General features: G+C 51.2%; 1 protein-coding gene across 1 annotated transcript; it reads right to left on the bottom strand.

The window, feature by feature from the left end:
- Positions 1–1,999: 1,999 nt before the first annotated feature.
- On the bottom strand, positions 2,000–27,273 carry CPD (carboxypeptidase D). Its single transcript, XM_050908706.1, has 21 exons — positions 26,585–27,273; positions 23,878–24,125; positions 15,871–16,013; positions 14,959–15,128; positions 13,986–14,353; positions 13,376–13,567; positions 12,295–12,462; positions 10,991–11,100; positions 10,432–10,534; positions 9,811–9,953; positions 9,039–9,208; positions 8,134–8,445; positions 6,707–6,902; positions 6,308–6,443; positions 5,340–5,489; positions 4,822–4,917; positions 4,664–4,728; positions 4,377–4,508; positions 3,801–3,986; positions 3,387–3,486; positions 2,000–2,716 (listed from the first exon to the last, which is right to left on the bottom strand). Exons 1-21 carry the CDS (start codon positions 27,271–27,273, stop codon positions 2,490–2,492), a joined length of 4,104 nt encoding a protein of 1,367 aa, XP_050764663.1. The 3' UTR covers positions 2,000–2,489.
- Positions 27,274–27,916: the final 643 nt, after the last annotated feature.

Genomic DNA, 27,916 nt, shown 5'->3' with positions numbered 1-27,916 from the left:
TCAGAGGGAAAGGGCCGATTCCTAACGAGACTTATTGCTAGTGGGACGAAGCAAGGCCAGCCCAGTCTGTTACCTGCTGCCAGAGCAAACAAAGCCCAAACAGAGCCCTAAGAGCCACTTGCAAACTCAACTTTAATATAAAACCCCAGCTGCGTCTCTTGTCAAAGCCCTCAGGAGCAGGAAAAGTTCGGAGATTAGGCAGGGTTAACGCTATTGCGTGCTGGTGTGCTGCAGCCCGTTACTCATGGAAAAGGGTCATGGCCCAGGACCAAACCCCATCCCCTGCTCAGCATGATGAGCTGGGAGCAGGCACGGAGATGTTCATGGCTCCTGCAGAACGGAGGCAACAAGAGCAGCTCTTTCACACCACAGCCATGCGGGACAGGAGCATGAGGAATGCTCAGTCTCATCTCCCTGTTCCCAGCACACCTCCCCAGCCAGATCTTATCACATGTTTCTTGCAATATAATTCCCCGTGGAACAGGGAAGAAGGTCTACTGGTGTCTAAAGGCTATCTTTGTCCCTCCAGATAGCTGGACAAAATCAGCTGAGACGATGAGCATGGCAGCATGGCCACAGGCATGTGGTTCTGGAAGGGCATCTACCGCAGCACAGAGGTGAGGAACAACTACCTTCCCCAGGTGACGTGGCCCAACAGCCTTCAATGGAGAACCCACTGCGCTGTTCCCCCAGAGGAGACCAGGTCAGAGCTCTGCAGAACAGACCCCATCATACATTTGGGTGCAAACACCACCCCCCCCATAGACACCATGTGCAGCTTTCACTAGTGGACCTCCCCAGGCTGCTGGAGAACAGATCAACTCAGGGCAAACTGCCTAAGATGTTGCTGCACCAGGCTCCTGCACCCTGGAGCTCGGGTCAGTGGGGCAAGAATTAAAAAAGAAAATGAGCAGCAAGAAAATAAGTGCCTATTCTAAACCCCAGCCTTCTGCCCAGAAAGCACAGGAACATCAGAAATGCATAAAGGCTTTGGAAATCAAATGTTTCAGCCATTCTTCCCTTCTGGACATCCCTTCTGCTCCCCCCAAAGCCCATGTGTCTTGGGGATGCACGCTGCGGCTCCTCTTTCCAACTTCCTGCTAAGTGCTACAAAACAGACTTTGGCTGCTTTTCCCTTCTCCTCCAGCACAGCCGTTCAGCCCTTCCTCATGCCTTGCACCCAGGCCCTCACAGCAGCAGACACAACTGCAGACACACAAGCAGGTGGAGCTCTTGCTACATACTTCAGGGACGCCGTAGTAGCAGAACAGAGCCAAGCCAGCAGGCTAATTTGATGCCTACCATCACCAGAGCTTGATGAGAGGGTGTTTCAAAGTGCTCCGATCACTAAATGCTATTAGGTGGACAATGGCAAATGGTGCAGCTTTTCTTCAAAATTTAAGACTGAAGTTGGGCCATGGATACTCCCATGACCTCTCCCTGCTGCTTCAATAACGCTTAAATACAAAGCAGTGGTCAGATTTCATTGCTTCCTCCTGAATAGTGGTGGACTTGAGCAAAACGGATCAGGCGGAGTCAGTAACTGATTGCTTTTCTACGGTATCCACCACAATCAGTTTATCCATTTGCTTAGAACAACCTTCGGTTGCTCTTTCAGACACTGTGCTGTTGTAACGCTAACACGAGACCCCAAAGGCCAAGTCTACTACACAAACGAAAAGCAACCAGGGGTGACGGGGATAAAGTTTCTTTCTTCCCCAGGAGTCAGAAACAGCAGTGTGGCAGAGCTGGCAAGCAACTGAACTTTGTCAGAGTTCACTGAAGCTCTGACATTTGCTCCTTTCTCCAGCTCACATCAAGAACGGATGTCATCTCCCCCAGCTTTCAGGATGACAAGTCACTGCCTGGAACTAGCAACACGTTAGAGGTGCTCCACAACCACTGCAGATCATAGCAGGCCACAGCATCTCATGGTGGGGAAAAGCTCCAAGGGAGCAGCTGAGAACCAAGGGACTTTTTTTTTTTTTTTTTTTTTTGGTCTTTTTCCAAGGGCTGCTCTGCAGAACGTGGAGTCAAGTGAAGGATCTGGCTTCCCCCAGGTACAGAGTGGAAAACATGAAATCAAAACAGGTAGAGAAACTGCTTTGGAGTGTTGTAACTACAACTCCAGTCAGGTCTTGGGGCACTTCCCCACCATCTGCTCACTGTGTTGAGATGCTGGGGAAGTGCTAGGAACTCTCCTGGCCACCCCGTTAAGTTGCCTTTCAAACAACATCATGTGAACCTCCAGATCTTGAACCTCCATCCCAAAAAGGTAACAAGCCACGTCCTTAGCTCTACACAGCCTCCAACACCCACTGATTTGCACGTACACAGGAACAGAGCAAATAGTAAAGGGAGGTTGGGAGCTGCCACCCACCCCTCTGGAGGACACATCCTGCAAGCTAATGTTTCAAAACTGAACCACGGGGATCGCCCCCCGCCACCGGGTCTGGTCCATGGGAACCTCCTTTCCTGCCCGGGAGGTGTCAGTGTTTGCTGGAGTACAATGTTTCTTCTTCAGTGTCTGTTTCATCCTGGAATTCGTGGCTCAGGAGGGACTTCTTTGAGCCAGTGGACATCATGCGGATTTCGTCCTCATAATCGTCGTGGTGCTGCCGGAGGCGGTGGAAGCCATCCTTGTGTCTGTTGGACTTAATTGAGCAGACACACCAGATGATACAGGCGGTGAGGACCAGAGCAGACATACTTGCACCTGCCAGAGAGAAGACATTGAAGTTAATGCCATGTTCCCCCACCCCAGAGGCTCCTAGGCTTGCCACCATCTCTCTTCCCTTCTACAGTCACCACCACTTTCCTCACTTCACTGTGACCCTGCTCCTTCCTCCTAGGCCACAGAAGACATGCCATGCAAGAGAGCTGCTCCTAGAGCAGGACTGCGCTAGCTTTATTTTCTGTGCTCGCAATCTAGGGTAGCATCACTGAGCTCCTCTGCAGACCACTGGGTATAAACTCTAGCCTCCCCAGCAGCTGCCACCTCAACAACAGCAACAAAAAATCTCTTAATGCTTACCTGGTGCCACACCACTCAAAGAAACCTTGAGGAAGAAGCAAGATCTCCCAGCTCCCAGCTCTACGCACAAACAGGCTCTCCCCATTCCAGGCATCTCAAAGTCCATTCTGGACCCTTCAGACCCCTGCAATACGCTCTACTTCCTCCCTCCCTCCCATCTGCTAGCCCAGCATCACCAGATCCAAGGGTTGTTGGACCAGTTTGCAAGGACAAGCATGCGTTCAGAAGGGAAAGCAGGAGATGGCTTAAGTCTGCAGGCTACTTTTCCAGTTCAGTGAAGAGAAGGGACATTGTCAGCATGAACTGGTACAGAAAGCAAAGCTCAAAGCTTTGATCAAAAGTGTCACTTTACCTGCAACAGTTACAACCAGCTCCCTTGGCAGACCAAATATCCTGTTTTCCGTGTCAAATACAATGAACACAGAGCTGGGTGCATCATGACGTACAAAGACCTGCAGAAAGATACAAGAGCTCAGACTGTCTCAAAGCTTGCACCTCTGTTAGGTGTCCAGACAAGAGAGGTACTTGCTGACCAGGGCAGGACCAGGTAGATGCCAAAGACAAGTGCAACGGAAAGAAAAGCTACTGCCCAGAACAACCCTGCTGTGCTGGGAAATTCTTCTCCACCCATCATATCAAGGCAGAAAACAGCCACCCTGGGCACATAATCAGCAGCTACACACAGCCAGCGAGGCAGAGCCCAAATAGGGATGCCTTTATATGACAGGGAGCGGGAAGAAGATCTCTGATACGGACATTCACGTACCTTGACATGTTTCTGCTGGTAGCCGTCGGCTATTGCGTTGATGTTATGCAAACCTGGAGCCAACAGCACATGGAAATAGCCACCTTCTTTCGTATAGACCCTCAAACCTTCATTAAGAACAATGGTAGCTTTAGAAATTGCCTTGCCACTCTTGTCTTGGACAAAGCCATGGACTCCCTTATGAACCTGAAATAAAGCATTTCAAACACTTCACATTCAGATCCAAGCATATGGCACATTTGTAACTAAAACAGGATCTAATCTTCCCCTCAAAATACAGCCCATTCCCCACCCCTGACCCCCATAATAAATAGAAATGCACAATACTGCAAGGACTGCTCAGCCCACCGAGAGGCAACCCAGCACAGATGTTTAACTCTTGTGTCAACACATCTCCTGGTCACTTGCTGCCTCTGCTCAATCCATTCCTCACACAGTCTAAATTACGACCGTCTGTAATTACACAGCACCAACAAAAACAAAGTCTCTCCATACTGCTCTCTTCCTCTCCCCCTCCCCACCCGGCCCACTACCTTCACTCCTTGCCAGAATTTCCTCCCACAGACTGCAGCTCACCTCCACGAGCATGCTAAGGAGAGATTTCCTGTGGTCTGCCCACAGGCCAGGAAGCTGTCCTGCGCTCGGGAAGTAACAGCAGCTGGTATAAACAGTGATCTCAGGACAATGACCAAACATAACGCTGAAATCCTGCAAAAACCAAAACCACAGTTACAACGAAAGAGGTCGTATTTAAAAAGCTTTGCAAAGTGCAGCTGGAGGTGGGGAAGTTTTGCCCAGACATCAGAACAAATATGCTTTTTAATGCTTGTTTAGCAGAGATAGAAAGCCTTGTGCCGTGATACCTTCATACTGCCCAAGTGACTGTGCCATTCAGAGCCACGGATCACACCGCCAGGAATATTCTCATCTGTGAGAGCAAGAACACAGCGGTCAGACAGATCTGCTCCCAGCAGAGTCTAGCACAAGCTGACGGAGGGTTAAAGGATTCAACCAAACATACCTGACTTATTTGGACAGCTTGGCTGGCCCAAATACATCAGCGGATGGTTGTTTGCATACAGAGATGCCAAATGCTTCAGTGTTTCTTTGTTTTCCACTACAAAGAGAAAAGTGAGACTTTGAGAGCGCAACTCCTATTCACTGGAGGGGCAGATTCCCATTCTAACCCCGTGATCCTGTATTAAACAGTGACAAACATTGTTTCAGGGGCATTCCAGACTTTCTCTAACACTGAGGAGTGGTATCAAAAGCAGACTTTATACGGGCTTTGGCAGAGGAAAGGTTGAAGTACTGTTGTAGGAATGGAAATGGTAAGTGTTCTGATCCCTAGCTGAATCCTGTGAGGTTTTATAGCTTTATTTAACAGACTGTCAACTCCACATACAAAGGGCTTAACACAAAAGGAGGCTACAGAACACCACCAGCGCAGAAAGCTCTTACACCATGCGGTCACATGAACTTCTGCAGAGACAGCCCGAGGGTAAGCGTGCGGGCAAGGCCTGGAAGAGTTAGTCATACCTGTCTGCGCTGGCTTATCATATGGGTAAGTGACAAGCAGAGATCCTCCATCTAGCGCAACAGAGAGGCTGAAATCCTGCTTCAATATTAAGTTCTCTATGATGGCTTTGGTCTCAGGCTCTCGGGTCCCCGAGTACCGGGAGTAATTGCCTGTAAACCAGAACAACAAATAAAAAAGGGAATTGACAACAGTTTTTTCTGCTATTTGAGAGGCCAGCAGAAGTACATTCTTTGTTTACGTCTGAAATTAAGTCTGCTGCATGTATTAAAAGGTATTTGTTACATCTCAGCAGCTGTACCTGACAGATCAAATAAAGCACCTAGTCCACACTACCCGTGGGGGGAATTCATCTGCAAAGCTAAACAGATGTGACACATCACTATTTCCCCAAGCTATTTACTTTTGTGATACAGAGGGTATTTCACATATGTTTGCTCTCCTCAATGTCACCGAACTGACATTTTCTTAAGAAAGCATTTGGGATGATCCCAGCCAAACCTGGCCAGAGAGAACACTTTGTCCCCAGGAAGGGTGGGCACAGCACTGATACAGTGCTATGGATACAGCAGGCAGTTACATGGAAACCAGAAAAGCATGAAAAAAGGAGACTGTTTCTGGGGAGCATGAACAGAGGGCTTTTTTCAGAAATCAGGGGTTGAAAGAAATCAATTAACAGGAAAAATACATTAGGTGTTGTCTGACCTCTGGACTATTCCTAAAGAACTCTGCTTCGTCTTTTCCTCGCAAATAAGAGACTGCAAATTACCATCTGTAAGGAGGATCCAAGCTTTGCAAGCTTCCCAGCAGCTGTGCTGCCTGCGCCTCAGGGCAGGAGTGCTGCCCTCTTTACAGGCAGACCCTGTAACCAAAGGGCTACACCCAGCCCTACAGCAGCTAGGAAACTTCTACGGCAACCTGCATTTCTACAGGGACATTACACATCACTTTGCTTTAGTATATGCTTTACTTGTGAAGTCTGTGTCCAGATCTCTGCCATGTGCATTAGTCTGGCCTATCTTCGATGTGCAGCCTCTCTCCTGTGCTCTCTCACGTCCGTCTGGATTCAGGGAAGGCACAATCACAATCCGCGTTCGGTCAATCAGCTGAACAAAAGGAGGAGAAACAGTACATAAAGTGCAATTAGTAGGGTTCATTCTCTGTGCATCTCATTTGCCTAGATCTCATCCTAGGAACTGCAGTGAGAAGTTCCCACTTGCCCCGTGGATCTCACAACACCTCCCCATGATGCACGGGATCACTGCAAGCCACAAGCCAGTGTTAACAAGACAAATCTTTCCCAACGAGCACCGTCTTCTCAGGATATAGCTGGAAGGCTTCAAGATGGTCCCTTGCATCGGCTCCTCACCTTTGTAACAGCAGTGTTCTTCTTGTAGTTCATGCAAAGAAATTCTGCCAGTGCCAGGAGCAGCTCTGTACCAACGGGAGCGTTTCCATGAATACCAGCAACAAAGCGAATCTTTGGCTCCTCAGGCTCGGACTGGTTGGGCTTGTTGGAGATTTCGAGGGACCAGATCTGACGGAACTCGACGCTTTGACCCAAACTGCCAAGAGATGAGAAACCGGAGCGTCAGCTCAGGACCAGCCTGACCTTATGGGGGAATCCCGGTGTGGAAAGGAACCGCTGCCAACCTCCATGAGGAGGCTGCAAAGAAAAGTGATACACAAAACACAACCACATCATGAGAGAAGATTTGCAGCGGCACTGAACAGAATTCACTAGGAACATCAGTTTGAACACAAGCATCTGTGTAAGAATGTATCCAGGTGCAGATGTACAGGACACCCAATGCTCCATATATCTCTATATAGCCTATGACATCACGATAAATGTGGAACTGCTAAATACCTCTGTGCTTCCAATGCTGGGTTGGTTTTGTGGGTTTTTTTTTCCCTTTAGAGCAGGATACAGCTGGACACGAAACTAATTTATAAAGCACCCAGTGTAGAGCACAAAAACAGGCCTATTTCCAGTAACGCAGAAGTTGTTGCTACAGTCATGCCATTAAGTTAGCAAACTGAATGCAAGCAAAGCAGGGAACACAATCGAGGCTGATGCAACTGGAAGGACAATAGAGGCTACAGATCAGAAAAGCAGCCTTGGCACCAGCAGGGACAGCACATCAGTACGTTGTGCCTGGTAACAACAAGCAAATGAGGTCCTGGGACAAAGAGATTTGTGCTTTCTGAAGCTGACGGAGGGTAAGCACTACAGGTCACAAAGAAAAGCAGAGGACTGCAGCAGCTGGTCTCCTGAACGAGGGCAGAGACCTTGGCTCAGGGCAAGCTAACTCAAACATGTCTTGTGCTACTGAATTAAAATCTGAAGGCAGACAATCAAAAAAGGCCATCTGAGACTTCTAAGTCAAATTTGATCACTTTTGCTGGGGACTCTTTAGCAGGGTGGATGTCAGAAAGGATTTGGAAAAGGGAGGAAATAGAGAGCATGGAACAGAGGTATTTGCAGAAACTTGGAATATCAGTGCTGGGAATATCGCCAGTCCCAGGCACCCCTGGAGAACTGACAACACCCCAGGTTTAAGTCAGTAAAATGATGTCTCAGGACAAAGCACACAGATGCATCTGCAAGTCCCTGCAGCCAATGCTCTGCCACCATGCCCTCACATGCGGGGCTCCTTGAGCTCGGGGACCACAGGGAACAGGAGGGACGAGCTCCCCATCTCTGCACTGCATTCACAGCTCATCGTTTCACTACTTCCCTACCACAGGCTGCTGCTCAGGGAGGAGCTGAGCACTGCTGCTTTGAGTTTTCACCTGGTAAGATTTGTGATGTGCGGGTAGTTCAGATAGAGGCCTCGGAGGAACTCAGAGAGGTCCTTGTAAGGGCGGTATCGGTAAGGAGAGACATCCCCTGAGGAGGTAAGCAGGAGGCGCTCCAGGCCATCCTCAGCAGAGAGATCTTTGATCAGGGTCTCAAACTCCTTCTCATTGGGGTCGCTGGTGTCTGGGGTGTTCAAGACGGGCACCTTCCCCTCCTCCACTTTGATGTCTGTCCGTGAGAGAGTGAAGTTGACCTGCACCCCACCTTTGCTGCCAACTTCCACCGTCTTAGTGATGGAATCATACCTGCCCAGTGAAGAGAAGGCACAAGGAAACGTCAGGCATTTGAGACCTCACACAAGCCATCCCCCTTCCTGACTAGACACTCACATGGGACTGCTACTGCTCCCCAGCCAAAAGTGAGAAACGTGAAAATGAAGGGCAAGAACACTTCAAAGGGACATGGGAATGGCAGGAGGAGAGGGAGCAGCTCAGGGCCCAACATGGCGCTGAGCTGCTTTTGGCTCAGGTGTTGCAGGGTTACGTGGCAGGCTGGCAGGACAAGAAGTCAGGCTGCTTTAACACAGAGGTTTTGGCAGCGGTTGAAGTGATGAAGTCATTTCTGTGGGCAGCTGCCTGCAAGAGAATTTCCCCTAAAGACACTAAGTTATCAACTCCTTCCCTACACCACCTCCAAACAAGGGAAGATTTGGATTGTACACTGGCACCAGGTGAGCAGCCTTTGACATCAGGGTAGCATCACATTGCTAACTCTGCACAGGCCAGAGGGCAGGAGAAACACCCATGCCTACATCTGCTGTAGGCAGAGGCGATGGGACTACTCCTGACTGGGAAGCCAGTCGTGCAGCTGTTTGCTCCTTGTGCCATGGCTTGCTCACCCTCGGGCAGATGCTGTGATTTTGTACGTCCCCTGGACCAAGAGGCGCCAGTAGTCTCCATCCTTGTAGGTGGTCACCGGGTGGTTGATGTCGGCAACGCTGATGGTGGCGTTGAGAATGCCCCTTCCGTCCACGGCATCCAGCACAAATCCCCAGACGCCGCTGTGAACCTGCGCACAGACCCGGAGCCCTGCTGAGTGCCAGCCCTCGCTCTGCCTCCCCACCCCATACATCGCTGGGAGAGCGCTGACACCCAGATCCCACCAGCTCCCAGCCTAGGAGGTTCAGCGTTCCCAGAGGAGCAACGTGTTCCAAAAGGGTTCAGGTTAGACTCGCCAGCAGCTGGCGTGGACAAAGATCACCTGATGAGTACAATGAGCGATTGTTTGGCTCAGGGTGCCACCACAACACCCTTTGCTCCACACCTTTGTTTGCAGGCCCCAGGTGCGCACCACTACCACCAGCCCTGGGCTCAGATGGGAACAGCACATAAAGGCCACCCCAGCCTAGGGAAAACCAAGGCAGCGATAAATAACAAGCCCACACCTGCATCACCTGGCTGCTGGTTCCATACAGATTTCTGGTATGTTGAGAAGGAGGGGAGAGGAGGAGTCGAGACCTGTTCTGATGGGGATGATTTCTGTGGAGCAGGTACCCAGTCTAGCCAGGAAGCAGCACTTGCTTCGGCCCGCAGATTAGCCTGTTCATTCTGGCACGTCTCATGTAAACCCCAGAGGCAGCTCACAAATTGCTTGGGGTCAAAGTGTCTCACCTGTTTCATGAACTGGAGGAGAGATCGGCGGTTCTGCTCCCAGTACTTTGGCAGCTCCTCAGCTCTTGGATATTTCACGCAGCCCAACTCAATGGTCACTTCAAAGCAGTTCGTATTTAAGTAATTCCAGTCTTGCATCCCACCTACAACAGGAATGTAAAAAAAGTTTCGACAAGGTCTCCTGAAGGCAATTGTACCACTGCTCGAAAAAAAAAAAAAAAATTAAAAAATCAGATAGTAGAGAAAGATGAAGTACAAACTACCGCATGCATTTCATAGCTGATGAGAGAAGGCTTTTACACAGGGCAAGATTCAAGCTTCAAAGGGATGCCAAAACAGCAGACAAATAACCATCCTTCTTGTAAATACCTTTCATGCTAATACACTGCTATAAAGTTTTATGAAACCATTTTGCTAATAGCCAGAAAAACTACGCTATAAATTCCTTCCCCCAGGAATAACTTTATCTGGGTACATTATTTAAGAGGTTATAAAAGAAACCTGAGTCCCAGTAATCTGGGCTGACCAATGCAGAGTTTGTGACTGATCAGACTAAATTCTTTAGCTGCACATGCAATAACTTGAAGGTAAACAGTGCAAGAGACTTAGGGTCTACTTTACCTGGAACGTTGTACCACTGAGCCCCATTAGTGATGCCATGTGGGAAGTACTCAGTGGGGTACATATCCTTACAAGGGCTTCCCTGATACATCTTTGTATTTTCCTGAAAAACAAGACGCAACAAGTGAAGCTGAGTCTGCACTCTACAGCCACTGGCACTTTTGTTCTAATATTAGTCACACGCTTGGGGTTACCAAACACAGAGGTTCACGTAGACAAGCGTTTGTATGGCTGCAGCACAAACAGACTGCACCTACACCCAACCCCAACCCGTAGACATCCTTGCTCTCCTCCCGGCCCATGTACAGCATTTTCTACCAACCCTTCAGTGCATACGGCCCCCGTGCCAGCACAGAGCGCTCCTGCTACAGTACCTGCAGACAGAACATGCTGGCCATCCACTCATGGAACGAGAGCTCCCCGCAGGACCCTTCTGCTGTGCCTGCAACATCAAGGGCCCACAGTACCTGTGCCCTCCTCTACCAGCCGCTCAGGAGCTTCCCGACAGCATCAGGAGTTAACCCAGCAGAATGTGCCCGTTTTCCCATTAGAGCTTTACCTTAGAGTAGGAAAGCGCCAGCTGCTGAAACACAGCGTCGTCTGGGGATTTACTGTATATGGCTATTCCTTGTTCATCATCATCAAAGGGGTAATTAACCACCAGAGAACCTGCAGGGAAAACAAGCTTTGACTCGTACTTGCATGCTTTCCAAGTGCTCCCTCAGCCTAATAAGGGAAGTTTTTCTCCAAAGAGTCTTCTGTTTCTCAAGACTCAGCGTTAAACAAAGCATTAAGCCCAGTGGCTAGAAGAGACAACAAAAGCACAGGAAGAGGTAAGACCGCACCCAGTTGGGAAGGTGAACCCAAGGCAGGACACATCAAAGGTTTGGCTCTTACCTGCAGGAGAGATGAGCACAACCTCATAATAATCGCTTTCACAGAGGAGAGAAAGCAAGGGGAGGAATTTCCTAGAACATGCATGGTGCCCATGGCCCCACTGCTGTAGTTTTTCAGCCTTCTGGAGTTTATTGCAAGCACTGACAGATTATAACACCTTTGGCTTACTGAAGCTTTCCCTAAGCAAGTTGTACTAATAGCACCGTGGAAGCCCAGACACCACCGCTGCTGAAGAACTGCCAGCTCCCTCGTACCCACACACGATACTTCTGCGCTACAAAATTAAACATGCTAGCACAAAGCAACCACCTGCAAGTTACCACAGCTACAAGCCAGCAGACAAACTGTCTAGGGAATAAGCTGTAATACAGAGACTTAATTTAGATCACTCCAAAAAGATAATTAAATTACAGCAAATTTCATAGTTCCGCCATGTGATTCAAGACAGGGAACCCACAGGATTACATCTTGTTCCCTTCACTTTATAAATACTATAAAGCCTTTAACAGCCGCAGCACTATTATCACAGTCCCAGACCCAGCTGCTGAGCAACCGCTGATGAGAAAGTCCATCCCCATCTCCCAGCGGGCAGTGTGCTAGCTACTCCCCAACGCATGTGCTCCCTTCAGAGAAGTGGTTGGGATCCTCCCAGCAGCATCTTCCACTCCCTACAAACGTGCTCAGGGACACGGTTTTCACCCTCTGTTTCCAGCTTCTGATCCCTCTTCCAGCAGCACGACCAAAAGGGTTGATTTACTCATTGCGTAGGCCCTTTGCAAATGGCCTTACCCCTGTTGCAGGAACCTGGCTGCCTTCGCTCCTGCCATTTCACAGCAATGCCAAGGGCAGAGAGCTCTCTGCAAGAGCTCCTCAGTTCACGCCTAGAACACCACAGAGAGGTATCTCTGCAAACTCCCATCCCTCGAACCTCAGCACAAAGGAAGGAGCTCGGTTTGGCTGCCATACCTCCGTGCAGGTTTGCTGAGAGCACAAATGGGTAAGTCGTTAGCCAGGACATGACAGCGAGAGTTTCTGGCTGCGCAGGGTCTGCCACATGGACGAACTGATCGGGGAAGTTCCGGTTCAGGTCGTAGTTGTTGCTGTTGTTTCTGCCAACGGTACCTCCTCTGTCTCCTGAAAATTAAACACATGTTCAAGCTTGCGCCCTATGCAAGTTCCCACTTCAGCGCAGAGGCTTCGTCCTCTTACTACAGAGCTTACAACTATCAATTAATGGAAAACAGCCCAGAGCACAACAACGCTGGCTTCCTACACCCCAGAGCGATGGGACCCCCACACTCTCCTTCAGCGACAGGCCTGCTCTGCGCACAGAGGTGTCTGGGGGCCCTTTCAGCGGGCATTTGCACAGGCTCTCAGTGCCAGCCCGACCACAGCTAGCAGAAAGGCAGCGAACCATGAACAATGCAGGCAGCCGGATGTCACAACCGCAGAAACCTCAAGAGCTCACCTTCTCGAACCAGCCGGACAAGTTCTTTGTTAAACCCAAGCAGAGCTCTGGTTCCAGAAAAATCATTCTGGACAGACTCTGTTCTGCCAATCTGCAAGAGCCACGCAGTTTTAAGGACTTCCCTGAAGGATGTTTTTGCCAATTTCAACATCACGATTAAAGTCTATATTATCCTTGGAGAAGCGCTCTGCAGACAACCTGGCTCCCACATCACATGTTACTAAGAGCATGGACCAAAGCACAGCAAGTATGAGCTGTGTCAAAGGAATGTCTTTTTTTAAAATAAGCCTTGGGATAGCCACAAACCATAAGGGGACCCAAACAGGGGCAGCATATAGCACTGCTGAAGCATAAGAGCTCTCTCCAACAGCTTCAAGCATCGGTCAACGGCCCACATCCTGCAGTGCAGGGTCCACCCACTCATCCCACAGCATGCAGCAAGTCCCTTCCCAGCCTCCCTGTGCGGAGAGGACTTCTGCTCCAACAAGGCTTCCAGATTTCTCAGAGAGGTACCATGAACCCAAAGGCTTGTTCTCAGAGCTAGAAACCCCACAGATGTCTCAAAGCAGACAGCAATACCTTCCTGGGACTTCTCATAGCCATCAGGGTTCATAGACGGCATGATGTGGATCCGTGTGCTCCGGACCAAGTCAGTCACTTCAGGATCTGTGCCGAAGTTCTTGCAGAGGTACTCAATGAGGTTCAGGAGAAGCTCTCGCCCCACAACTTCATTCCCATGCATGTTACCGATGTACTTGAACTCCGGCTCACCTGGATACACACGGCCACAACAAAGAGAGAATTATAACCACTACGTTAAAGCTTGGAGACATCTCACCACCCTGAGCATTGCTCTCTCAGCCCTTTCTGCAGGGCTGGAGGGCATTTACCTAAAATTTACCCTTCTGCTCCCACAACACCAAAACGGACAAACACTGTTTCAGGGAAGCCCCTTGGTCCTTCTGTCCCCAGAGCTCCACGACCAGTGTAGATGTCCCCAGCAACGCTCTTTAACTCACAGTAGTGCCACCCACTGCACCTGGTCTTTTTAGAAAGGATACTGCAAGAAGCAGCTCAGTCCCTCTTCAGACAGGCGCCAGCTCTACGCTCCTTTTTGCTCTGCCCACAGAGTCTCCCAAAGCAAAGGGTTTGTCACTAGTGCCTCGCTAAAAAGGATTTCCCACGTTACCTGCTTCATGGATGCCAGGGTTGTCAGAGATCTCCATTACGTAGAGCTCCCGCTGCTCCACCGACTTGCCCACGGAGTAGAGTCGGGTTATGTTGGGGTACTCGCTGGCATACCGCCGCAGAAAGATCTCCATGTCTGAGAAGTGATGGTGGCGGAAGTCCACAGGTTGGATGGGTTGATGGAGAGAGGTCGGGCTTGGGGCCTCTGCCTGCACAGGGGTGGGGATGATGGTAGAGACAGGAGCAGGCGTTGCTATGAACTGCGTGACATTAAGAGCTGGTGGCATTACAGTTGGCTGCAAGGAGAAATCCACTTCTGTTGCAGCTCCCTCCTTCACCTCGATGTTCTCTCTGGTCACTGGTGTGTAACTGTGAAAAAAACCAAGAGCTCAGCAAGGAGGCTCTGCAGAACAGAGGCCAAAACCCCCTGCAGCCTCTCCACCACTCCAGCCTCCTCCTCCCAGCCCAAACGCACTGGGCGTTAATGACTATGCGAGAGATTCACCAGCGAACAAGCTGATGGGACTCATCCCACTGCCACCGGACCCAACTACACTGCTGTCCTTGCTGTGTCACAGAGGCACGAGCTCCTGTTTAGAGACTCACCGGTGAAGAAGCCACAGGCATATCACAGGGCTAGCCTAGGGGCAAGCTACGCGTTCACACCCAGACTTGAGACAACACAAACTCTTACTGGGGCAACCCTACTCCACTTTCGCCCTTTGCCCAAAAAGTAAGATGCAAGTTGATACAAGCAATCAAACAAAGGTGACAGAAATGCTGTCCACCCAACAGCACCCTGCTGCAGCGGGGCATGGGGTGAACAAACACAGCTGCAGCTCTAAGCTGGAGTCCTTTACTGCTGCAGCTTCCAGCCAAGCCCCTTAAATACACAAGACGCTTTGGGGGAAGAAATCAAGTGAAGGAACACGAGCAGTGGGCAGTGTGGACGCAGGCTGCCACAGAGACATTACCCCATTACAACTGCGGTCACGTTGTAGGTCCCAGGCACAAGCAGTCGGTGGTAATCGCCAAATTTGCCCGCTGTGATGTTATGAGCAATTCCAGCAACAACAATGGTCGCGTTCTCCAGGCCAGCTCCGGTGACTACATCCCTGACAAAGCCTTTCACACCGATGTGGACCTGAGGAAAACAATGCAAGAGCCTGGCTCAAGACAGGCAGCACCAGGGGAACCGTGTCCTCGCCCAGCAATACCCCCCTGCCCTTCCCCAAACGCAGCAGAGCAGGACAGCTACCAGGCAAAGACACCCAAGGGCCCATGATTCAGGGAGTACTCGGCCAGATGGCAAGGACAGGAATTCCAGCATGCACTGGGAAGGCAGCAAGATCTCAGAATTGATCCTCCCTAACAAATCCTCTAATTCATCGACATGGGCACATAACAATATGAACATAGCAGGGTTACAGGCCATACCAAGGGACAAAATGCAGCTGCCTCCCTCCCCAGACTAAACTGTCACCTACTCAACTCATACTGGGCATCTGGAGACAGCCTGGCAGAGGACTCTGCAAGCATCAACTCTGTTGATGCTTTTGAACATCACTGGAGATTCACGGCACTGAGGCCACACAGGTACTCTGCATTACTTAGTGACATCTGCACTGATCGATCCCTCTAACACTGCACCCCCTGAGGCCCTTCTCAGCAGAGCTCTGCTGTCGTGGAGGATGTGGGAACTGTGGCAGAACCACAGATACACAGCAGCTTTGTAGCCACCGACCTCTGCATAGCAACTGCAGCAGTTGTGTTACCGCACGCAGCGAACAAAGCCGCAAGAGCAACTGAACACGGTGCTCTCAGCCCACGATGGACACACGGGTTTCACAGCTGCTGCCCCTGCGCCCCGTCCCAGCCCGCACTACCTTCTCAATGAAAGCAAGGAGAGAGTCCCGGTTGTTCTCCCACTCCTGCTGAAGCTCAGAGGTCGGCGGATATTTGCAGCAGGACAGCTCCAACGTGATCTCAAAGCAGTTGGCCCACACATAGTTGTAATCCTGCATCCCACCTGAGAAAATGAGGCAGACACATGTCCCAAGGGCAACGCACAGCAATCCCGCCACAGGATGCGCATTTTTCCTTGTCCTTCAGCCCCCCACGGCGTCTCACCATGATGCTGCCCCAGCTCCAGAGTGAACAACTTAAGGAGAAAAGTCAGAACAGATCATCGTGAGAGCCTGTGCTGGGAAAGATTGAGCTCTGTGTTTCTCCCAGTAACTGGCACACTGGGCCATTCAAATCAGGCACAGACAGTTCAAAGATGACAGTCCCTTCGGTCTCACCGCTCTGTCAGCTGAACTCGGCAGCACAGCACTTGGAAATTCATATGGGTTCATTTTACTGTGAAAACATTTTCCAGACACTACAAATCCAGTATGCCAGGGTAGGCACACCGAGTTTGAACATTACTGCTGCCGAGTCCTTCGCTATGCATTCCAAGCTACCTTTAGATTTGTGAGGTCTTCCTGCAAGAGAAATTACTCCACCCAAATGAGCCTCAGACCTCTGATACAAAAGAACATACCAGACTATCAACCCAGGAGGTGGCAGCTTGAATCTGCATGCTGAAATCAGTTTCAAGGACCACACAGCTGCTCTCCCAAAAAGCTCTTAGCAAAACTCTAGACGAGATGAGAGCAATGCTTCCCCTTCTCTACTTCCTCAGCTGCTCTTTTCCTCCAACTCCTTATCTGAAGGTCTCCATTTACTTCATATTTAGAGCAGCCCTAGCAGAGTCTGACAAGGTCTGGCATGGTGACAGCACGCAGTGAACTGCAGCAAGTCACCTTCAGGAAACTCTCCTCTTGATTTGGGAGGGCAGCGATGTCTCCCTCACCGCTGAGGACTCCTGCGACTCCGCAGCAGCCAGGTCCTGCAAGAGGAGAACAGGACACAGACTTGTCCACCTGAGAAACTCCAACTGGGAAACTTGCTCTTTTCCCTGAGACCTGCAGCCAAGTCACCAGCCTCCTCCCACACTTCTTCTTTAAGGCAGCAGTCTCAATCAATTTAAGGATGTTGCAGGACCTGGGGACAGCTTGCTAGCTTAGTGTTAAACCAGCCAAACCTCCGTGAGCACCAGAAAACAGAATTGCACAGAGCTGTTTCTCGGTATTAAGCTCGTCTTGCTATTCTTGCCCTTCAGAGAAATTACGGGCACTGCTACGAATCAAAAAGGTCACCTTGTTCCAGCAAGTTTCCTAACCCCATTTGCTGACGTTTACGTTCAACCCTCAGCAAGCAAACCTGTTTCTGAAACAAGAATGAATCATGTACCAGCAGGACTTGAGGTCCGCAGGTATCAACACTCATGATCTGGAGCTCAGACTTCAGCATGCTGCTGAAGACTGCAAAAGTTCAGCCCTCTAAACATTCATGGGAGCTTTCAATAGTAAAAAGGACATTCCAAAAACACCACAAGTCTGTAAAACAGGTTTCAGAGTCACCCTGACAAATCCCACCACATGACTGTAGCCAGATGTCATGGCCACCTGAGAGGATCGTTACCACCACCACCACCAAATCAGGCAGTTGTGTCAGTATGGAAAACACACCACGCTAAGTTTTATGCATACTGATGATATCTTCTGGGTTACACAATCTTATTCAGTTACAATCCAGGCAGACTGGCGTACCACGGCCTCGGCCACCACTTCCTAGACGGCTCCATCCCAACCTGCACAGCAGTGCCTGGGACCACGCGGCCCAGAGACCTCCACACACCGACTGAACAACTCCCACCGGTGTCAGCTGGACACAGGGGCCCAGGCAATAGGTCTCTTCCAGATGAGCTGAGGAAGTCAAACTGGCTCTCAGAAGCCCATCTGTCACGGAACAGCTATACATTTGCTCCGCAGGAGGCAGATACAAACTTCAGGAGGACACGCGTCATGGCACCAGCCTGCAGGACCCCAGCAGGCAAGTCTGTAAGAAATACATGCTTTGTACTCTCATCCTTTGCTTTGCCCACCAAAGTGCTACATTAGGGCTATGCCAATAAACCTCACTTGCTTTGTCTGAGCAGTTTCCTAATCGTTCACAAGCTCCTTCACAAGCGAGGGACCCTCCGGGGTGCTGGCCAATTAACCAGCCAGAATGGATCAATACCACGATGCAAACGCACTACCTGGCATTTGCAGAGGCTGTGTTAATGCACGGCCAGGAAAAAGCTATCAGCAGCACTTTACCAAGCAGAGGAGGCTTATAATAAACGTGGTGGCTGTCAGCATTCTCTGTCCCAAAAGATCAGGGACTGCTGCTCTGAATTCAATAGCCCCACTGCACACAGGTAAAGCAGAGATGGACTGACAGCATAAAGTAGGATTTAGAAGAACAGACCCCTGGGAAGATGTGCGGGACGGTACCACAACAAAGATGTCCCAGTTCTTCCCAGTTCTTCTGGGAACCTGCTGCTAAGGGAACACGAAGCTTTTATTGTAACAAATCAAACGTCACTTGCCACCAGAAAGAGAGCATTGCAGCTTGTGCACGGGTTGAGATCAAAACAGGAAAGAGACTTTTCTGTCCAGCACAAGGGGCCAAAAAGTGTTTGAGGACTTTAAAACTCTCAAACTCAGTTCAAGAGGTTAGAGGAACAAGGCCCGCAAATCTGATACATGCTCAGTTTTATTCAGCTCCTGTTACCAGGCTCAGAAAAGCAACCCACAGCAGGCTGCTCTCTCGCCAGTAAACACCATGCAGAGTGAAACAATTTGCCAGCCTATAACCATCTGTTCATAGCAGGACGCTAATGCATTTGAAAACATCCATACGTAAACCAGAGCCATTATGAAGCATATTTAGTGCTTCATCTGCCATTCAAGCAAATTTAGGACAGATGCTCACCCATAATAGAGCAGCAATGGACTAAATTAGAGCTTGCTGCATCAATTTTGGTAAAACTGTCTCCAAGAAAGTAGTCCATTGCATGCTTGAAAATTTGGATTGTATCCACTGCACATATTTGGCCTTCACACAGCCCCGTTGCAGAACAATGCAGTTATTTTTACAGCATATGGAATTACGTATTTTTCCATATACCGTCTGCACAGCCTCTCCTGGCTATGCAGAAGATCTGGAGGTGTAGAGAGAGACCTGTACACAGCCTACCATTAGGAGAACACTACATTCAAGGAGCAGAGCAGAAAAAGCACAGCCAAGGCAGAGGACTGTCAGACTACTGTGCTTCCACTCTACCTGTTTGGGTAATATCTGGGATAACTTGCTGGATTTACTCCAGCATTTTTTAATCACAGGGTGTCTTTTAGCCCACACCGCGTAAAGCTTCAGCCTCCCAATGAAGCATCATACCTATTTTACTGGTGAGGAAAGCAAAGCAAAAGCGAGCAGCTTACAGTCACAACAGTCCCTGGTTGGCAGGTCACAAAAATGCTCAGAACAAACCTCTCTCCCGCTTTGTCCCACTCCTTGAGCATCAGGACTGCACTTCAGCAAGGATCCCAGACCCCTTGCAGCACAAGCACCGCAGAGTTCATGCTGACAAGCACGCCTCTGCTCCCTGCCAAGCTCAAACGAGGCAGGCAAGCAGGAGAATGCAGCTCTCGAGTCAAGCCTGGGGATCCAGATACCATAAATACACCACGTGCCAGGAGAAGCCTTCCAGGCCAGGAAGGACTCTATTTTCAAACTGCACTATTCAGAAACCTCTCTAATTCCGGCTCTTGCTGGCGCAGACATTAGGAGATAAGAAACCTGCAGCTAAGTTAAAGCAGAGAAATGGTCGTGTCTGCTCTGCAGAGAGAGCAGATGGCACAAAGCAAGGCAGAGACGCGATCAAATACTTGGCACAAGTCGCTTACTCTGTGGACAGAACCGATTGTCTCATAGTGTGAGACCGGGTGAGCACCAGCACCAAACACGCAGAGGAATGTTTTGGTCCATTAGTCTGCAATCATTAAAACTCAGAGGAGGTGAGGTTTGAGCCTCACACAGCCCAGAGCAGCACAGCCCCGCAGCTTTCCCGGGGCGCTCTCAAAGCAGAGGGCAGAGTCTCCCCAAGAGCTGCACCACCACAGCACCGCCCAGCAGTTCATGTCAAATGTGAAAAAGAGGCATCAGACCCTCGAACCATCAAGCCAATACTTTTCTCAAGAAGAAAGAAAAAAAATGCAATAAGAATTTTATAAAAACACTTACAAACACGTAAGGGCAGCTAATTGTGCATATCCCAGAAAGACATGGCTGAAAACTTCTACCAGAGCTCACACTGTGCAACTGCCTTCTGCCATGCCCAGGAAACAGGGGCCACCCTAGTGATGCCACGAGCACCCGCTGCTCTCGGCACTCATTTTAATCACTCTGTGTTCGATGCCACTAAAAGCTGTTCAGAAGCTCAGTGTGGCTAGTAACCACAGTCAAGACAACCTAGTAAGCACACATGTAACCTAAATCGACTGTCACCCTGAGAAGTGCCTTCAGGTAGACACCAGAAACACCTCAAACACTTGGACATCAGAGAGTCAAACTAGCAAGGAACATAACTTTTAGGAAGGAACTGCAAATAACGACAAGACCTTCCAAGGCTGCCCACAAAATACCCTATTGAACGTTGAATTCAGTTTCTGAACTGGGCTCTTTACAAAATAAAGGCAAGCATGTCCTTCCCACAGATAAGACTTAAGCCGTTTCTTAACCGCTTTCCAAACATCACCTGGACCATGCACCAGCCCGGACTTGCATGTATTGTCTTGATCTGAACCAGCCACTCGGTAGTTAAAACCCCCAGAGGTTAAAAAGGAAGGAAGAGTAAGAGCATGTACAGCAGAGATAGCCTCTAAAAAGCATCCCAGTCACAGACGTGCTTATCTATAGCAGCTGGAATGCAGAAGTCAAATTCAGCTGTCTGGCGGAGAGCCATCTTTCTCTGTGCACACTTGACCTTAACAATTACTCCAATGGTTTGTACTTGTCACCTCGGTTTGACACACATAAGAGGTTGTTTGCAAACTCAAATGAAAGTTAATGGAGTCTGGCACCAGCATAAACCTGAACTGGTAACTCTGGGACAATGAATCCCATGGCAGTTTGCTTTCTGGCATGTTTGATTTCACATGATAAAACGTGGCAGGAAAATTTCCACCTGTTGAGACATTATGTTCTCATTTCTTTGTTTTTCCTGGCTTTAGGTCACTTGGAGCCCGCAGTCTCTCCTGGCACAACCTGATCCAGAGATCACAAGCACGCGCCCTGCACCGTTCACAGAACCGCGTGCTCTGGTCATCTCTCGAGCTCAGCCCAGCCCCAGGGAGCTCCCGCAGGGTACTGGGATTTCCCCAGCCTCATTTTACCGCACATGTAAATTCTGCCATCACTGGGAAAGGCCTCCTGGTCTGAGTATGAGCCTCAGCAGTCCTTGGCACAGAGCGGAGCGAGTCAGATGACTCAATACAGCCACCGTGGTGGTTTTGCCGCTTCTGTCACACACTGCATACAACTGACTCCCCTTTGCCTGCTCTTCATCCACCACTAAAAATAAATGTTAACACCTAAAACCCTGAAGGGACACAGTAACTTCACACAACATCAAAATACACGTGTACTGGCCTCTGCGGTATCTGTTAGTTCCCCCGTGCTCTCCCCTGGATCTCAGCTCCCGTGGGTTACACTTCCCATGAACTCCTCAGCCTGGGAGGTGCTCCAAGGGCTGCCATCACCCTCCACGTGTGCACCTAACAGCAACTAGACGTCACTTACCGCTTCGGGGACAGCCCACGCAGGTGCCCAGTGGCTCCTGTCTGCAACCTCAGCAATGCTCTATTCTGAGAGTTAAGTGTCGGTGCACCCCCCCCATAATCTCTGCCCATGAATCGCCTACAGCCACCAGCGCTGAGCCCGAGACTGTGGCTTGTCACAGCGAAAGCGTTTATTTCCGCAGAGGCTGAATGCCGGAGGCTATTGGACATAAAATAAACCGCAGCGATGGCAGCACAGAGCAAACTGGTCTTCAGTTCACACCTTGCCATTTCCTGTGAAAGGAAAGTAGGTGAAACCTCTGCTCTGCTCGCTGGCAAGGCAAAGGCAGCCCGAAAGGCTCACGCACCAGTACCACAGCCACTAGCCAGGCATCTCGCATCCTAGCAGGAGGATGAAGAAGTTAACCCTGCAGCAAAAAATGCTGCTCACTGGGGGCAGGGGAACGCAGGCCCAAAGCTCCGGAACCACCCTCCCTTCAGAGCACACCCATCCCGCTTCATTACAAGGGCAGAAAACCTTAGAGCTGCAGCTAACAAACCTCCCGACTGAGATGTTTGCCGATAACGACTGCCACCAGAACAAGGCAGCACAGATCATCCAGGATATCCTGTTCCCTCGTAAGCAAATTCACCAGATTACACAAACCTTCCTCCTGCTGGACTTTTCACAGCAGCAGAGTGAACCTTGAGCCAGCAAACACCAGGGCTGGTATGCTCGACAGGGTGGAGGGAAGGAGACAGCCGCTAGAGAAAGAGAAAAAACTGCATCTTATTTGAACACGACATCTTATTTGACCAGTGAAATCCTGAGGAATGATTCAGCCACTGCTGAAATCAAGACTTCCTCTTCCAGCACAGAGGTGATGTGTTCAGGCCCAATAATGGATTCCTCTCCCTCCTTCCCAAGCAAGGTGGATGCAGGGTTAAGAAAGGAGTCACCTCTGAAGCCTATGTTTTGGAAAGTCACTGTCTTATTAGAATTTGTTAAGCTGTAAGCTCTGAAGGATAAACAACATTTGATGTCACTGCTTGCTCAGCACTCCTGCCATCATCCCTCAGCCCTAGCACGAGGGAACGCGGGGCAGTCCGGGCACAGCAAAGCAGCACAACTTCTTCAGATCATTTATGGGGGGTTTTTGTTGTGTCCTCACCACAAGTTTCTGCACTGTCTGGCGAGGCCACGGTTGTACAACATCCGCTGAGGGGGCACGGCAATGGTGTAACTTCTTCTAATGACAGAGCCAAGATTTCTCTTTCCGCCAGCCCACAGAGCCTTTTCCACAAGAGCATCTCGTCACATAAACTGTCATTTAAATCCCATTTTCAGCAAAACCGATGCACACAGAGCAGCCCACTGCGTGGCTGAGCCAGGCCAGCCACCTCCACACAAGCAGAGCGGTGGCACCAGGACAGAATTTGCTTATATTCAGATTACTTCCCAGTGCAGCTGCCTAATGCAGCTCCTAATCAGGAGCTCTCCTAGAAGCCCCAGCGGACCAAATTTCAGATCCCTTCTAGATCCCACCACACTGGTGGATGAGAACAGGCCGTGCTGGTTGTCACCCTCTGCACTGGTCTAACAGCAGAGCAGTTCATAGAAAAGCTGCCTACCCCACTTCCAGCAAGAGCAGCTGGGTTAGCTCAGACCACACGTTTAAATTTTACATAGTTTTACAGCAGGCTATTCTATAATCATTTACAAAATTACTAGTTTGGAGGTTAAAAAACCTCACAGAATACTGGCATTGGTTTAATACCTTTAACAATAGTTTCTCCTTTCCTGTATCAAAATTTAGTAACCATCTACAGACCTAATGACAGTTCATTTGGCAAACGAAGCCTCCCACATGCAGGGTAACTCTCCAGCATCTAACAGGGTCAGGAGGAATTCTCCAGTTTGCTGTGATCTCTTCCCTGAGAACATCTCCCAAGCTGTGACTCATCAAGCACTTACTGGTGTGCCCGTGATGCCACTTCCCTTCATTTCAAGCTGCTAGAACGCATTCAAAGTTAAAAATATCACTTCACCCACCGTCCTTTCCTCTGTGATAATTACCACTGGTTTGGATGTCAGTTCTCAGTGGGAGCCAGAAACTATTTCTACAAGACACTCTGTTAGGTGAGCTAGCAGAGTTAGAGCGATTCACCAGCACAGCTTACCTTCTACATCATACCACTGGGCACCGTTTGTGATACCATCTTGGAAGGTCTCTCCCTCCTCGCCAGGGCAATTGGGTTTGCCAGTTCTCATTATGGGGTGATGCGACGCGTAAGCTTTTGCCAAATATTTGAACACTTCGTCATCAGCTGATTTACTGTAGACTCCTGTGGGCTTATGCGTGGGAGAGTCGTCATAGGGATAGCTTGCAACCACTGAGCCACCATGAAGATTGCCAGAGAGCAGAAACCTGGGGTTGGGAAGGAGAAGAAGAAAAAGAAGGAAGAGTCACATGGGAACAGTTTCCAACAGGAAGCCAGCTACAGCCGCCCAACCAGTTATTCTGCTGCCTTCCCACCCAAACCGTGTTCTCAGGAGCCTCCAAACTCTATTTGGGATCAACAAGGCAAAACATGTCCACTGGACGAGCTGCCCAGTAGTAACGCTACTTCGGAAGAGGAAGCGATCAGCCCCTGCTCCATCAGCCTCGCGCAGGGAGAACGCCTGTGGAGCTGCAGCTACACCAAGGTTACGTTAACAGATATGCACTCATCCGACACAGTCAGCTACTGTTGGACAAAAAGATACACTGTCCTGGGAGACGTAGCCCCTCGTATTAACAGCAGCCTCCAACACAGCGAGCAGGATTGTCAGAGGGTCTGAACAGCGTCCAAGTGGGAGCACGCTGGAGAAGTCAGCAGATTTTTGCAATAAACCAACTCTCAGGACTGGTTTATTCACTCCCCAAACTGACATCTGGCGTTACTGGAGATGAAATACGTTTCTTGCTGCAGCCTAAGACAGAGCCCTCAAACTCCGTGACAGACAAGCAGCGCCCTGCGCATAAAGCGATGTACACAGCTCTTCGTCAAGCTTTGAGCAACGCCTGGTATGTGCAACAGAACTGACTTGCATAAATAAATCTGGATGTGTGACAGAGCTGTTAAAATCCCAAGTCAGAAAATATAGCACGGCATGCCCTATATCACACTTTAATTTGATCACAGGCAGCATAAGCATTTGAATGAATCCCAAAGGTAATTGTCTCTGCTCTTCCTCTTTCCACCAAATACAGCACTGAGGGAGAAAGAACTCTCCTCCTCATTCGGTCAAATGGGATTTAGTTTCTGAGCAGAAGTAACGTGACCAATACCTTTGCCTTCCTTAAAATAGCGCACACGAATTGCATTACACCCACTATCTCTTTTTTAATCAAACAGTTCTGTTTACCCATTCATTTTTCTATCAGTGGTTATGTTAGTCTAACAATTGCACCAGCATTAACTGGTGCTGCCAGGCAGAGGGATGCACAAAGCACCACGTTCTTCCTGTTTCACGCTGGCTTACATGCAAATCCCACCTCATACACTTGCAAAAAAAAAAAAAAAGCCCAAGGTATTTTCAAAATGATATTAAGAATGTGCATGAGCTTCCCTAGTAACTAATTTTGAGTTGAGCCAAGTCTGGAGGGATTTTAGTGCAAACTCCTGCATCAGAGCTGTCCTAAAGGATCCTTAGGACAAGCAATTACTGGTGCAGTTCAGGAAATTCCTCTAGAGCAATAATCCCCATGGGCACCACCATCCACCAAGTTTTAATATAGTTTGTCCAAGCAAATTTTGTTCCCTAAAACTGAGCAAACGTTATACGACGCTGGACGTTGTGTGTGTTGGTTGGATGCAACCAACCGTGCACTGCGGCCATCAGCCATCCCCTCTCCGTTTCTCGATCCCCATTTTGGGAAGAGGGCCACAGTCTGTCAGGCCATTGCTCGTATCCGATCAGACTTTGCATTCTGGCTTTCTCTGCACAACTTCACACGGTTGGTTGCACTGACCTTAGCGGTTTGGACCTTCCACGGTTCTCTAAAGAAGAGCACAAAGCCTGGCCACTGTGCTTTCCACGTGGCCACCTTGGAAGGTGAGAGCCTAACGGGTCAGCGTGGGCGCTTAAGGCTCAGTCCTGCATGCTTCGACAGGAGGAGAGACGGAAGAGGGCCACAGGAGCAGCGCCTGTATTTGGAAACGCTGCTGCACAGAGCGTTATTGCTAAATCCAGGGAATTTTCCATGAAACACAAAGATGGGGGGAAGCCCTGTTCAACACAACTCTCTGTTAACGTGTTTGTACACAGACCAGCCATACACTTAACCTCAAGTATTTTAAGCATCCCACAGCTCATGGCGAAAGCATTATCGTCCCCAAGAGCAAGACCCGCAGACAGGCTCAAGACGAAGCGGACGAGGAGCAGTTTCCAGCTGCGGGCTCCTGGAGAAGGGAGACACGCAGACGGCCACGGAGGCCGGGAACGCCTGGGTGCGTGCAGGGCACGGGCTGTGCTCAGCAGGGCTCCTTGGCAGGTGCACGGCAAACTGTGGCCACCAAACCGCTCTCCCACACACACCAGCCAGCACGAGGGCTAGCCCGGTCACTGGGTGCTGGACTGACCCCGGCTGCGATAAAGGGCCAACCCAGCACAGGAGGCAAGCTGGGGAGAAAAAGGTGGGGAAATGGCTTTTCCCCAACCCCCCTCAATCCCTGCTAGGAAGCACTGGGGAAGGCTGAAAGCAGGCTGAAGCCCCCAGGGAGCAGAGCCGAGGGTCTCCCTTTCCCCGGAGCGGGGTGCCGGCAGCGCAGGGCCGGCCATACCGGGCACAGAGGAACTGGGCGGGGGGGGGGGGGGCCGGGGCCCGGGCCGGGCCGCACTCACTTGTTGCGGCGCATCCAGGCGATGAGGGCCTGCACCTCCGGCACGGCCTCCAGGTCGGGCTCGGCGGCCCCGAACTGGTCGGGGAAGCTGCGGTTGAGGTCGCGGCCCCGGCTGTTCTCCCGGCCGCCCTCCGCGCCGCCGCCGCCGCCGCAGTCGCCCTCGCGGGCGCGCTCGAAGCCGTCGGGGTTGAGGCTGGGCAGCAGGTAGATGTCGGTGGTGTTGAGCAGGCGGCCGATGCGCGCCTCGCCGCCGGCCCAGCCCCGCACCAGCTCCTGGGCCAGGCGGAGCAGCAGCGGCCGCGCCAGCGGTTCGTCCCCGTGCATGTTCCCCACCAGCTTCACCTGCGGCCGGCCGGGCAGGGCCGAGCCGCCGGGCTCCTCGCCGGCCCGCTCCGGCCCCAGCCCCGCCGTCAGGCGCAGCACCCACAGCGGTCGTCCCTCCACCGACTCGCCGATGCTGAAGAGCCGCGCCAGGCCCGGGGGGGCCGCAGCCGCCAGCGCCCGCAGCGCCTCGCCCAGCTCGGCCGAGTGCAGGTACCGCAGCGCCTCGCCGGGCGCCGCCGCCGCCGCCTCCGCCTTCTTGATGTGGGCGGCGCGGGCCGGGCCCAGCAGCAGCGCGCAGAGGAGCGGCAGCACCGGCAGCCACAGCGGCAGCGGCGCCCGGCCGAGCCCCCGCACCGCGCTCGCCATGGCCGCCCCGCACGCCCGGCCCCGCCGCTCCGCCGAGCCGCCGGGCAGCGGGAGGAGGCGGTGCCGCTCGCCCCGCCCACGGGCGGGCGCTCCTTCCGCCGCCCGCCAATGAGCGGTGGCCGGGGGGGAGGAGCCGCTAGGGCGAGGCCGCGAGGGGCCAATGTGAGACGGTAAGGAGCTCTGCGTCACGATGGGGTGGGTCGGCGGGGAGCACCGCGGCGCCCCCTGCGGGCCGCGCCGCTGCTGTGGCCCGCGCTGCCCCCGGCCCGGCCCGGCCCCGGCCCCGGGCGCCGCGGGGCGGGAGGCGCACGGCGGGGGCTGAGGGGCTGAGCAGGGAGCGTGAGGAGGCGAGCGGAACCGACTTGCGCTCCCCGAAGAGGTGATTTTTCTTCCTCCCTCGGGAGAAAGCGGCTTTTGGCTTTCCGCGCTCGGTATTTCCTCTCCCGAGAGCCCCCGCAGGAGCCGGGCAGGGGCCCACGGAGCCTGTCCACGGTGCCCACTGGTGCGGCAGATAGGAATAATAATCCCAGACCGAGTTATTGCATACAGGGGGACAAATACCAGCACATGGCGATGCTCCCTGTACCTCGGAGGGGTGTCACGACACGCTGTTGCAGCAGCATCCTCTCCAAAAGATAAAGCC

The sequence above is a fragment of the Gymnogyps californianus genome, chromosome 20, assembly GCF_018139145.2.
Source record: "Gymnogyps californianus isolate 813 chromosome 20, ASM1813914v2, whole genome shotgun sequence".
Lineage (NCBI taxonomy): Eukaryota > Metazoa > Chordata > Aves > Accipitriformes > Cathartidae > Gymnogyps > Gymnogyps californianus.
This window is presented reverse-complemented; position numbering and strand designations above follow the sequence as displayed.

Excerpts from the sequence above, each read along its gene's own strand:
- CPD (XM_050908706.1), bottom strand. The coding sequence starts at position 27,273 with ATGGCGAGCGCGGTGCGGGGGCTCGGCCGGGCGCCGCTGCCGCTGTGG. Across the intron at positions 11,101-12,294 it reads CTCAGCAAACCTGCACGGAG|GTTCTCTGGTGGTTAATTAC; the intron begins GTATGGCAGCCA and ends TTTTCCCTGCAG. Across the intron at positions 3,487-3,800 it reads ACCAGCAGAAACATGTCAAG|GTCTTTGTACGTCATGATGC; the intron begins GTACGTGAATGT and ends ATCTTTCTGCAG.